The sequence below is a fragment of the Etheostoma cragini genome, chromosome 5 (genome assembly GCF_013103735.1).
Source record: "Etheostoma cragini isolate CJK2018 chromosome 5, CSU_Ecrag_1.0, whole genome shotgun sequence".
NCBI classification, from domain to species: Eukaryota; Metazoa; Chordata; class Actinopteri; order Perciformes; family Percidae; genus Etheostoma; species Etheostoma cragini.
Window position 1 is genome coordinate 16,801,105 of NC_048411.1, and position 14,078 is coordinate 16,815,182.

Below are 14,078 nucleotides of genomic sequence, written 5' to 3' on the forward strand. Positions count from 1 at the left end.
CCCCCCCCCCCCCCCCCCCCACACACACACACACACCTTTTTTCCCCCCTTTTATTTATTTATTTATTTATTTTACTTATTTTTTATTTTATTATTAGTATTTTTATTTTTTTTCTCCGTCTTGAGGGAGGGAGATGGGTGGGCAAGTTAGACAAATGGAAGCTACATGTTCCGTATCTGGTTAAAGGGTGACAGAGGGAGGGAATGAATGGGAATGGATGTGCTTCTGTTCTGTTTCAAAAAAGCAAAAAAATGTCAAACCTGCTACCCTTTGTTGTTCCGAATACAGCCTGTAATAACTTATGAGATTTGAGCAATAAAAATACATGGGGAAGAAAATTTTTTTTACAGAGACCCAACAATTCCCCCAAGAGCAAGTATTTGGGGCAACCCGAGTTGCAATTAATCTAAATTATTATTTAATTAATGAATTATGTTATTATAGTTAATCACCAATTCATGGTACAGATACATGTTGAAGTGTGTTTCAAATTAACTTTGAATTCACTTTGTGGTTTTAATGCAAGTTTAAGAAGATGGTTTTCATGCAAGGAACTAGCAGTGTGTGTTTTAGTGTGCGTCATACCGTCAGAAGGAGACAGCGGTTCTCCTTCAGAGCACCCAAGAAGCCCAGGAAGGACACACAAGTGATGACGATGCCGCATACCAGCAGCATGTTGGCAAAGTTGAAGCTGGCCAAGGTCGGGGTGAGTGCGGCCAATTTAAAGTTCAACGTCATGTACACACCGAAGACCAGCACCGCCACACCACATATCTGACAGAGAAACACATACTGCCATCAGACTCATCCTACACACCCCTACACCTTAAAGGTCCCTATTGTAAAATGAAGGTAAAGGTGGAGGTGCATTATAAGTACAGTGAAAGTAACACTAAAACCACGGAGAAAAGCACACAGCCCATATTCTGAAACTGTCTTTAAACGAACCACCAGGACTTACATACATTGTGATGTCACAACTATATGTGACATTTATATAAGTAGAAATGTCGCTACAGTGCTGTTCCAGTCATTCCCTGGCTGCAATGGACATTGCAGATCCCAAAGAACCGGAAATGCTGACCAATCACAGCAGACTGGCTCTTAAAGAGACCATTTCTCTTGCAGAGGTTAATTACCTGATTTCATCATCACAGAAACATTCACGCAGCAGTTTCCTCACTGAGCGGCACTACTGGAGCAACTACTACAGCGTAGTAATGTACCACACTCACTCAAGTACTTCTATGTCACTACATTTCAGAGGGGAAAATATTGTTCCTTTTTCCCCATTGTAGCTTTGGAAGCTTTAAATTATATACAGACTATTCATTTATTATTGTCTTTCTTGCTTGCACACTAGTTTTCACACAATCTTAACACTAGCATGTGGTGTTTAGATGTTACAGCTGAATGGATATTTATAAAATCATAATTTCTACATTGACAGCTGTCCTACAATTGTTCTCCTTACCCCCTGACAACTGTAGAGTTGGCCCCTGGTTGATAAAAAACAGATAATTGCAACATGTACCATAACAGCTTCTGAATGAGATGCTGGATGATTGAGACATACATACAAAAATGAGTAAGTTGGCAAAACACATGGTGTACTTCAAACACTTGAGGCAGCCTTGAGCCATCCTGGGACACTTCTGATCCAACCTGCGACAGGAAGGAAACCAAAAATCATCACATATCATATGTATATATTTCATCTAATATGAACAGGGGAAGCCAAACTGAATCTATTCGGCACTCAAAAGCAGTTAGTCTAGAAAAAACAGTAAGTAGAAAATGTAAGAGAAATATGACAGTAAAATATAACAGCATACAGTAGGTAAATATAACAATATAATAACAAAGGCAAAAAACTATAGAAGCTAGAAAAGAACACACAAACACACACACACACACACACATGTATATATATTCAAAGAAATAGAAAAGAAAAGAAAATGGAAATTTTTTTAAAGCAGTACAAAATAAAAAAATATACACTACATTCCAGGCCTATCTACATATTTACAAACAAACAGTGACTGTGTGTGTGTGTGTGTGTGTGTGTGTGCGTGCGTGCGTGCGTGCGTGCGTGTGCGCAGGCGCGCGGGCGTGGTAGTGCTATGGGGGAGAGGTTCTAACACATCTCACTTCCTGTGTTTCCTTTCAGTCTACATGCAGGGTGGTTTGACGTTTATTAAAAAATAACATGAGTACATTACAGCTGGTGTTGCTGATGACATCACAGGGTTTTGGTCTACTGCGGAAATATCACAAGTTCCTCAAAATATTAAACGAATTCTGGATAATTATCACATTGGTGTCGTATGAGTTAAATACAATGTTGAAAGATTACACATTTAATAAAACATACATCAAATAGTTATTCCTTTTATGACTGATCTTTGCTGTTAGAAAAACTAATAAAGATGGATGTCAGAACCAAATAATTGAACATTTGATTTATTTTTCGGTGTTTAACGTAACTTAACTTTTTGTCTAATGCTTTGACCGAGCTGACTGACCATTTTGGATTCATTCAGAGTAATTTTTTTCATTTTTCAATTTCTTTATTGGGTCTCTTTTTTTTTGACATGTTACATTCTCTTGAGACATAACATCAACACAGGTTTTAACTGAAAAAGAGGAAGGTAAAGGGTGTGAAATAGAAGAGACAAATAAAGTAGAGAAATAAAGATGAGGCCTTACCTGTTCTGGGAGAATTTGCTACTCGTCTTTGTTCGTCAGTGTTAAATGTGAAATTAACTGTTTGCTCACACTTCCCCTTCTGATGGTGCTGTGGGGCGTGCAGCACCAAGTGGGGCGTTAGAGCGTTTTCTTCTCACTTCCTCTTTCTCTACCTAAGCAGCATGGAAAATGTATGACAGACAGGGCGGCAGAGAACAAACCAAAATACCAGCAGCTAACGGTCTGTCACACGCTTCTTATATTTAGACGAGATGCATATTCAGAAATGACGGCCCTTTCTGGAACAGTCAAACTGTGGCGGTCAAGAGCTGTAATGTTGAAAACATGCTGAATAATTACACAACACATGAGCTGACGAGGAAAGTGTCAGAGAAAAAAATCTTAGATTTATTTTGAAGCAAAATACTTTCACAATAGGTTACTGAACTCATTATAATAATAATAACAATACATTTGTTTATGGGACAGGGTACTCAAATACACTTTACGGTAAACCCAGCACATTAAAAACAGATACAGTAATAAAACCAACACATAAAACAAGCATATTAAAAGCAATTGAAACAATAAAACCAGTAACTAACGCTTGATAAAATGTGAGACTATTGCATGTGGATGGCTAATTTGAAGAAGTGTGTTTCGATTACTGATTTAAATGGCTTAACAGATGTGGCAAGCTTGGATCAACTTGTTCTAACATTAGGAGACTAACAATTGTATTTATTTAATTTGGTATTGACCTATGGTATCTTGCAGTGTAGAAATTCTAATATAGTGCAAAAAAACAAAACAACCATCATGGTATAGTTAAGCAAAAATGTGTAAATTATCTGCGAAGGTAAGCATTTGATACTAACAGGTCAGGGTTTCCCCTAATATTATAATGAACGTGCCAATAAACATCTATATCATAGTGGGGGTCTGGGTGTCCTCCCACATGAAAGTTTTGAGCACCAACAACTTCATTCCCTGTGTTCAGATACACTTTTATGCACCGATTTATGGTGGAAATACCTTTTATTCAGCCTATGTGAAGACAGTAAAACACGGATGACAATTCAAAATATATTACAACTATAATGGAAAGTACGTTGTTGCGTGTTTTCGGCATTTTTAAGTGGGGGTTTGGGAATCCTGGAGCTTTCTTAGTGGGTAGGCTGCATATACATGTGTATCACGAAGACTACACCACCGTACAAAACAAGAAGAGAATGAGAATCCAGACATCTGTGGGAGCAATATCAAGTAATACAAACCCACAGAGGGGCAGGGGAAATTGCCTTTTATTTCTGAGTCTGATTTCTGCAGTAAATATAGGGTAATATAATTTTTCAATCAATAAATGCATTTAAAATGACTGAAGCACCTATCCAGATATATCTAGGCTACATAAAGGTGCGGCCTATGATCCCAGGTAGGGTCATAGTAAATATCAGCCACATACAATGTAGCGTTCCTGATTGAATGTATGTATGTATAGCCATGTGTATGTGTAGCCATGTGTGTATGTAAATATGTGTGTACATGCCTTTAGGATAAGAGTTAATACTAGCAAAAGGTTACATGATAATAGTAATAATAACTGTATTTCTCAGTATGGCAATGATCAGAAGATTGCGGCATCAGGCAACTTTCCCACGCAGAAACTTGAGTAAAGAAGAGTCCTCTGTGTTCTCTTTGGCAATTTGCAACTGTGTGGAGGAGGGGTGGGGGTGGTGCGCAATCACTAAAGGCTCAAATCATGTGGACGTGCCGACATTCCTCACTCTGCACTATGGCTTTAAATAAATCAAAGAATTCATAAATAAACATGCCTACGAAAAACACAGTGAATTCAATAAACGAGGCAATAAATATAGTATAATTATTTACATCATACATATAATATAATTGTATGACTCAATATAGTTCTATAAATAAATAAATAGGTTACTTTTATTTTTTCGTTTTTTTTTTATTCAGTCCCTCTTTATTAATTATTTGTTTTCAAATGAATAATATATTTGTTTATATGTATTGCCTAACTTATTTATTTCAAGGTTAATTTCATAGGCATATGAATGTGTTCATGTATTTATTTAATTTTGACTAAAAGGGCATTCGATACACTTCAGTTTCCCATTAAAATCCAGTCGGGTTCAGTAAACCCTCACACAAGATAACCATTAGACCTTTCTTGTTAATTATTTTTCAAGCATCGCACTCATTTATTATTTTAAATAAGTTACTTTTATTCTTTTGTGTCCTCAGACGTGAATTAGTCAGACAGCCTGAAGTCAAAGCAACATATTTACCTCCTACCTTTGAGCTAAATGCTAACTTCACTGCAGATGCTCTGATGGTTTTATTCTACACATCTTACATTTAGTTCATTTTAACTTTTTCTTTGATTTCATTCTATAGGAACCTTACAGTACAGATCCAATGTTGTCTGTCCAAAATTGTTTCTAACAAAGATCTTAAACAGGGGGTCCTCATAGTTACTGCAGCGGGGTATTTTTTTCAAAAATCCAAATGTCTCAACGTGAATCCAACATAAAAACAAATAAAAATCTGCCTATTTGTGAAAACCGAATCGATGATAGGCTGACTGGCCTACAGTCTCCAAGGTAGCCATTCAGATACAGTTAATAAGGATTCACTGTACTACATGTAAGTTTAACATAAAAAAATGGTTCATAAAATCGTGCCAACAATTATTGTTTTAATAGCTTAGTATTCTATGCACTAAAAAGGTATTTAAAAATGGAACTTAATATGCAACTTAATTTTATACAGTATATGTAGTAGGGGGTCACTGCTCCATGTCTCTTTCAGTTAAGGGGTCCTTGGTTTAAAAAAAAACCATTGAACATCCCTGGCCTAGAGCAGTAACAAACAGGTGCAAATTTTCTTTTGTTTTACTTTGCAATTATTTCCGTTAACTTGCACAACTCTTGTAATCTTAACCCAATGTTTGGTTAATGTATTAGTACGCCAACAGCCGCTATTTAGCACTAAATGCAAAGTACAACTAAGCTAATGTCTGTAGTTTTGCAGGTAATTAGGGTCATAAACCAAGAGAATGGGACACATTGCAAAAACTTTGACCTGAAGATGGCGCTAGATGTGAAAGTGAAGGGATCAAAGCCATTACAGTTTACCATGCGTGTGCATGTGTACCAAATTTCATGGAAGTCCAAGGAAAACTTATAGTATAACATATAACTGTCAACCTCACAGTGGTACTTGAGGGAGAGTCATGAGACTTCCTAAGTCGGTAAGATTCATCCTCTGGAAAACATCAATATATATAAAAAAGTTGAATGGCAATTTATCTCAAGGTTGTTGGGATATTTTAGTCTGGAAAGTGGTGGGCCAACCAGTCGATCAGACAGGCACTGCAATTCATAGAAATGATATAAGTGCTATTTCTTGCACTTAACACAAACAGTGTTGGACTTCTAGCAGTTAAGACAATATTTGGCTTTAATATGTATCTCTAGAAGTTTAAAAACCATTGATTCACATAACTTAAAAACATTCCTCTGAACTAAAATGTATAGATGTTCAACACTTTGACACATGAACTGACATACAAAAAGTACTTTATTTTAAACAGTTTCATCATTTCAGATTCCAAAAAAGAATTCACATTCTGGACTTCTCTGTTCAGTTTTTCCATAATGTGGGCTTTTTATTTCTATCGAATAGTGCATATGTTGCACCCAGCAGCTTGTTCACTAAATATACATAATTATTTATTCAACATTAATAAACTACTACAGTAGTAACAATAACAAATCATAAGTAAAAAACTGAAACCGTGGAATCCAGTTTTTGAACAGCCACGTCTAACACATCTAAAACATGTTTGACATACAGTAGTACTCCCTATTAACACAAGCAAACATGGTAATTAGATTATGAAAGCCACTATACTCATTACAATTGCCTTCCAGTCATAAAAACTTAAAACAATGAAACACTGATTCAAAACTACAGGACCTCTGTAACCACTGTTATTTAAAAAAAACAAATGAAAGGTATAAAAGTGTAATGTTGCATTATTTGGCAGGTATAGTATTTGAAGAGTACCACTGTAGGTATTCTGGGTCTAAGTTCTATAACTCGTATTCTATCATATAGTTAAAACACAAGAAAGGAAAGGGTGTGTGTTACTAACCACACAACAGTAAGTAATGTCTTTTGGTTGTTAGGTTGTCCGTTCCTCACACAGTTATCTGCTACAGTTTATATAAAGATGCATGAAGAACTGATAGCTTCAGCAAGCGAGTCACATTGCTCTGTCCTTTCCCCAGTTAATAGAAAAAAAACTAATTCACTTCGATCAAAGTTCAAAATACCTAATACTGGATCATTTGTATGATCTATTCCAACGGAACAGTTGGATGGTGCTGGTCACGTGTGCAAACTCGGCGAAGGTCCATCCAGGGACACCGTTTTTTTTGGTTCAAATAGGCACATATAGGAGTAATACAGAAGAGGATTAGGGCCACATGTGAAAAATGTATTTAAGTTCTGAGTTTATGACACACAAAAAAAAAAGGTTTAGAATTCTGACTTGTGGCCCCTATCCTCCTCCATAGTGTAAACTGGCTGGGTGAGGTGAAAATATGAAATGTGTAGTGATCGCTAAAACAGCTGCCATACAGACAAGAACGGCATACGGAATTGCCAAACGAAGATTAACTGAGCTGAAAGGAGATCCGTCACCCTGACATCTACTTTCATCATCTCCGTTTCATTTCGCCTGTCCTGCCGTGCTATGCGTGGTGTTGGAATCTCAGTGGGACAGGCACACAGGTTAAGTTGCAAAAATGTACTGCTACTCCTTCCACCAGTGTTTGCACAACTATGAAAACAGAGACTCATACAGTAAATAGTCAGGCTCCATGTAACAATTATCTTCATAAGATAAATCTGAGGGCGAGTTATTTTGCAGGTATTACAAAAAAAAGCTCATTATAGTCATGGTTCACATTATACGTGTCTCACCCACAGTGTTTAGATATCCCTGATCTGAAAGAGGAGACATTCTTCATCATTAGGCAGACATGAGGGTAATACTATTGAAGTGCATTCTAGGCATATACAATGTATTTTCAATGTTTTAACTTATTTGTAAACATTATGAAATGCACTATAGTGCTTTATGAATCTGATCGTATTACATAAGATACACATTAAGAGGGCGGGAGAGGGGAGATATTACATTAAGAAGCAGCTATGCATAGAACTGTCCTAAAAAGTTGCACTGCATTTTATGAAACATTGTTAAACGATTGCATTGCATTTTGAAGCTTGTGCCATACATTTCATCCTTTCCATACATTTCACCTATCTTTCCACAACTATGAAAGCAAATAACTGCCATTGAAGTGAACAAATGTGTCAAACAAGTGAAAAAAAACTCTACTGTGTTCCCGTAAAATAACCGATTTGTAAAATCCTTTGCTGTTCCCTGACTTCCACAAGAGAACAGACAGATTATATAGTTCCCTGTTTGGAATATACATCTCCTAGATGCATGACATTTTAGGAAATGACAGGAACACTGGCTGTTACTGAACTGTTTAAACCACTGGAATTTACAAAGCACATTGGGGCTTTTCACTAAATTATAACTAACTCTTTCTGCTGAGGTCACTGCATCCACCAACAGTTTTGTGTGTCTTCCTCAAAGACGAAGAGCATGCTGCCTGGCTCAAGAGCATGAGCTACATTGTTTGTAATGCAAACTCAGAGACTTTCTCAAAGGTTTCCAAAAACACTGCATTGAAACGTGTTTGTTGTGGACCACGGTCAGCAGCCCTGACAGGCAGTCACGGCTTTGATGGATGTCACGGCCTATGACTCTGTGAGGCATTCTTTGGGCGGTGTCGAATTTGGATTGGAATTTCCTCATCCTGTAAACGAGACAAAAAAAGCAAAAAGTCATCACTGTCTTCAATTTACTGTATGATAATTGCACATGAGGTAATAAAAAAGGTAAGCAGCAATGGTTGCACTGCTTTATAAAGTGTAATATAATAACATAATACTATTTATCCCAGTATCCTTTGCAGAGTATGTATATAGTGTGTATATATTAGTGTGTATATTTTTGTTTTGGTTGTTTTTGTATGTGTAAGCACATTGTGAGTAACGATGCTCCAAATAAAAATACCTAGTATGTGTCGTCATACCTGGCAAATAAAGATGATTCAGATTCTGTAAAGGATGTTGGTTTTATACGTACTGTTTCAGCGGTATCAGTTTGTTCACTGCCGTGGGCGAACGCCTCAAAGTCAGAGAGAGCGCTCTCCACCGCCTCCTCATCATAGTCTGTCTGGTAGTCTTCTGACAGTTCCTCTGAAGGCAAGTCCACATGAGCATTGTAAATTAATATTTGAAATATGTCCCATTTTAATCATACAACTGTATAAAATAGAGAGCATTTTGCCAAGATAGTTCAACTAAAACTTGAAACTTCTGATAGCATTTTAGGATGAATTTGTTTTAAAGTGCTCATATTATGCACATTATCAGGTTCATAACTGCATTTGGAGGTCGTACCAGAAAAGGTTTATGTGGTTTAATTTTCAGAAAACACCATATTTTGTGGTACTGCACATTGCTGCAGCTCCTTTTTTCCTCCTATGTGTTGAGCTCTCTGTTTTAGCTACAGAGTGAGGGATCTCACGTTTGTTCCATCTTTGTTGGGAGTTGCACAAAAAGATATATAACACAATCAAAGAAAGAGAAAAAGCCTAATTTGAGCTCTTAAAGTGTATAAATACCTGGTTACATACAGATCTAAACATCACAAGTTCAAACTAGCTACACAGATATTCAGCGCCTGTCATTTTAAAAGGGATAAATATTACTCAAAGCTACACCTGCATACTGAGAAACAAAAGCTGGCTTTGATATTAAGATTGATGTATCTAAAACATTTTTTGATGCTCTGGTTTGTGATTTCAATTTCTGACTGATAACTTACCATCGATAGCATTCTTAACAGGTTCAATTCTCGACACTATCTCCGCCAGGTCTGTGAAGGAGGCATTCGGACAAGTGACCACCTGAAAGATACAAACTGCATCATTCCACAGGAGACTTTAAATCAGCTTCAGTTGAATTTTTTTCTCGCTCTTTGTGATGATACATGTAGAACACAACAATTCTTTTTTTTCTGTATAGTCCTGTGTGCTAACAAAGGCTTTACCTACTTGATAAATCCATGGCTTGCCATGCCACTAAAGCAGGAGGGAATTGAAGCATAATTTGGGTTTAAAGTTTTCTGCTAAGAGCAATTTTTTGGCCCCCCAAAGAGGTTTTAGCCAGCCCCAAAAGAAAATCATCAGGACCAAAATGATAAAAAACTAAGAGCAAAAAAATGCGATATAAATCTTCTCTGAATGTGTTCAAAAGCAATTTACCAAACAACCGTTGAACAAGCAGAACGTAAACGTGAATATGAGCACTGATCTTAGTTTTATCTCCAGAGTCAGGCTGTGTTGGACTCTCACAGTGATTTTAACGGTGATATTTAAATGTTGTTATAATGTTTTTTAGTTTTGTTCATTGGGGTTTTATTTACTTAAGCATAATCACTGTCAAAAAAGACTCATTGCCTTTACTGTTTGCAGACAGATCATGCTTACTGCCCCGCATACTGCCTTAATGTGTAAAGTAACTAGTAACTAAAGCTGTCAGATTAATGTAGTGGAGTGAAAAGTACAATATTTCTTTCTGAAATGTAGCGGAGTAGAAGTAGAAAGTGGCATACAAATTAAAGACTCAAGTAAAGTACACGTTCCTCAACATTTACAGTACAGGAGTAAATGTACTTAGTTACATTCCACCACTGCATGCAAGCCCAAGTGACGTGATGCAGGTCTCTGCCATCTTCAGAGGTGGTAATGCATATCAATAGTTGGTGGCAGTAAAGCATCTTAGAATGTAGCAATGCACCAAAAAAGCTTAAGAGGGGGTGTGTTTGACTACACAATACCTTGTGTCATTACATGGCCTTGAATACTTGATTCTAATGTCACATTCTGATGAACATCGGTGTCAACATTGACAACAGGCTGAACTGGAAGATCAACAGCACTGCTGTTTACAAGAAGGGGATGAGAAGAGTCTATTTCCTGAGGAAGCTGAGATCCTTCAACATGTGCAGCAAAATGTTGGAGATGTTCTACCAGTCTGTTGTGGCCAGCGCTCTGTTCTCCCCCGCCATCTGCCGGGGCAGCAGCATCGGAGCCAGCGACACAAAGACCAAACAAACTGATCAGAAAGGCTGGCTCCGTGATCGGCTGCAAACAGGAGACGTTTGAAGCTGTGGTGGAGAGGAGGTCTCTGAACACACTGTTATCTATCATGGATAACCCCGACCCCCCCTCTCCACTCTCTGAAGCTCTGACAACTTCGATGCCGCACGAACCGCTACAGGAAATCACCTACCACAGGCAATACAACGTTTTAACACTTTATCACTGGGTGCTAGATAAGACTCTGAGACACCACAATACTGCACTATGTGCAACCTGAACAATAGGTTTATTTACATATGTATCATTCTACTTAAGCAGTTGCAAATATTTGTATTCCCAACTTTTATATATTCAAATATTTGTTATTGTATTTTATTCGTATTAATTTTTTAATGTTTACATGTATGTATGTTGTATCCTAGTATTACATTTTTATTCTGTGCTGTGTGACTGCTTGCTGCTAATTGGGACCAATAAATATCTATCTATCTATCTATCTATCTATCTATCTATCTATCTATCTATCTATCTATCTATCTGATTGGTCAATTATGGCATTCTACGGTCTATAAGTTCTGAATAGCAGACCACTGCTATGGACACAGTTCTGATCATATACTCTGGAGGATCATTGTGAAATCAACAAGTCAAGTCTTGTTTTTAGATCAGGCATCCTTACTGTTTATCTAGTCAATCAACTACAGATTGCTTTATTTTTTATACAACTCTACTGAACTCTATTCTTACTGTTACCAACTTCATAATCATGCCACTTGAGATAACCACCTATCTATCCAACATCTCAACTCCAGATTGGTTTAAATAACAAACGTTCAGTGATATGGAATGCTTTGCCATTTGATTTCTTATTCTTGGGAAAGCTGTCAAAGGTTTGCTTTTGTTTGTGCAATGTTATCCCTATGGACGGCTTGTTTCCTGCATGTCTTCCCCTCTCTCTCCCCTTTCATGCTGTCCTGGTGATCAAAGGCGGAAATTCCACCCAAAATAAAAATAATAATCTTAAAATACAACAACTATTGATTCCTTTAGTAAGTCAGACAGGGCGATGCAGGAGCGTGACATGAGTCCCTTACACAAATAAACAACAAAGATTGTTTAGGTAATGTAATGTTTCAGCAGGTCACAGAGTTTCAGTCTGACCCAGCCATCTAACCGGGGAATTCTGACATTTACACATATACTGAACTGTGTCAACACAGTTATTTGCGTCTGCTGTTTGAACTCACATGGCCAGTTTTGGTCTTGTGGAACTCCTCCTGATGTCTGTCCTTCAGCATGCTGTCCACCACGCCGCTGCGCTGCCACACATCGAACAATGTTTTTCCGTGCTGGTATCCCACTTCCTGCAGCCACAGTGAAGGAGGGTTAGAGCGGGCAAGAGCCATCAGATAGAAGAGACACGCATATTAGGTCTGAGGAGAAGGGGATGGGGGTTACTCACAGCGATCTCGTCAAACTTGCCAAACTCTAGTGTGCCGTAGTGGTTGATGGGCGGCCGGATGTACTCGCAGTAATCACTGTCCTTGACCAGTTCCAGCTGCCGCACACAGCAGACGTAGGCAAGCCGGGTTTGGATCTCGGCCATGTTCAGGACCTGGTAGGCAACATTAGTTGAGTCCAACATTGCTGTGAAGGCTGGTACTGATGTTCTCTAGAGTTTATGATTTTCATATATAGACTCTCTACTATTCTAAAATAAGTTCAGCAGATGTTAACTTTTTTCCTCTTTTCTGGATTATTTTTAGTTGTTGCCATGGCCACAATAATAACTAAAGAGGATATTTGCAGTGGTGGAATGTAACTAAGTACATTTACTAAGATACTTTACTTAAGTGCAAATGCTAAGGTAAGGAACAGAGTTTTTTTACAGTGTGCTATTAGTATTTTTACTTAAGTAAAGAAGCAGAATACTTCTTTCACCACCGGACATTTCACATGAAAGTGTACCTTGACTTTCTCAGCCAGAGGGTTGAACCGTTTCCACAGCAGCCACCAGCCGTTCAGCGAGTCCCCGTAGTTGGTCAGGTTGGTTTCGTCCTGACTTCCAACATCTATTGCAATCACAACCTTGGCCCCCATAGAGCGAGCCACATCGGCTGGACACCAAAATAAGAGAGACATGTATTCTAGGTCTTAACGGCCCTTGCAACCTATTTTCTCAGTCAGCTTCTTATCGTGAACAATGAGGTCTGACATGATCACAAAATGATGTGCCAAAGTTTTCTTCACATGAAAGATTTATGTTTTGGTGTTTTTTCTTTGCTCATGTTATCAGTCAATCAAATTGATCTCCCAACACCCGCACGGTCCTAATGGACATTAGCTTAGTATTTACTGTAATAAAAATATAAACTAAGGACGTTTTTTGTTTTAAACTTTAAATTTGAGTAATGCTTATTTAGTTATGAATATTAAATGTTAGGAGGAATACCACTGGAAATTCCACCAGATGTCCCTCATTTTAGGCCGGATGTCCATCCCCTTCCTCTTTCTTTGTGTTGCCGTTTTAAGCTCTGGTGGACTTCTGGGGATTATAGTTAACTGCTCCTCAGATCTCTGCAGGCTAAATCCAGACAGCTAGATAGACTATCTGTCATATCTGACGTTTTCTGTTGCACGACTAAAACTACCTTTGACGTAAAAAAAAACACCAAAAGAAGTTGAGACTATTTTGCAGCAGCACCGTTGCTCCATCCGGTGCTTAGCTCCGCCCAAGACGATTGTGTTTGGTTTAAAGAATGCTAATTAACCAGAGCACGTTTAACTCCCATCCCAGAATGCTGTGTGGACTAGCCAGACTTGGGAATATACTCCCACTCATGTAAAGCATAACCAGTAAAGTCCACCTCCACTCTCTTAGTGTCTCTCACCAGGCAGGTTGTTGATGTAGCCTCCATCCATGAGTAAGTGTCCATCTTTGGGATCACAGAGAGGTGGCAAGTAACCAGACAGTGACATACTGGCCCTGACATACCGCCACAGCGAACCTGAAGAGGAGAGACCAGTGTACTGTTACCAGGATGAAAAATTCTTAAGGTATGACAGAGCAGTAAAAATACATACTGTAGCTTACTTTAAGCAGT

General features: G+C 38.1%; 2 protein-coding genes across 2 annotated transcripts in view; both read right to left on the reverse strand.

Annotated features, from left to right (window-relative positions):
• zgc:64051 (leukocyte surface antigen CD53) overlaps positions 1–2,891 on the reverse strand; it is a 7,315-nt gene extending 4,424 nt beyond the window's left edge. The window contains exons 1-3 of the mRNA XM_034872102.1: positions 2,711–2,891; positions 1,582–1,666; positions 587–775 (exon numbers count right to left, since the gene is read on the reverse strand). Of these exons, the coding sequence (XP_034727993.1) occupies positions 587–775; positions 1,582–1,644 (252 nt within the window). The 5' untranslated portion in view covers positions 1,645–1,666; positions 2,711–2,891. The remainder of the gene's footprint in view (positions 1–586; positions 776–1,581; positions 1,667–2,710) is intronic.
• Positions 2,892–8,059: 5,168 nt separating this feature from the next.
• Positions 8,060–14,078, reverse strand: part of pnpla7b (patatin-like phospholipase domain containing 7b) — a 31,271-nt gene continuing 25,252 nt past the window's right edge. Inside the window, exons 29-35 of the mRNA XM_034871990.1 lie at positions 13,866–13,982; positions 12,943–13,091; positions 12,437–12,589; positions 12,222–12,338; positions 9,696–9,777; positions 8,952–9,064; positions 8,060–8,619 (exon numbers count right to left, since the gene is read on the reverse strand). Coding sequence (XP_034727881.1) covers positions 8,554–8,619; positions 8,952–9,064; positions 9,696–9,777; positions 12,222–12,338; positions 12,437–12,589; positions 12,943–13,091; positions 13,866–13,982 — 797 coding nt within the window. The 3' untranslated portion in view covers positions 8,060–8,553. The remainder of the gene's footprint in view (positions 8,620–8,951; positions 9,065–9,695; positions 9,778–12,221; positions 12,339–12,436; positions 12,590–12,942; positions 13,092–13,865; positions 13,983–14,078) is intronic.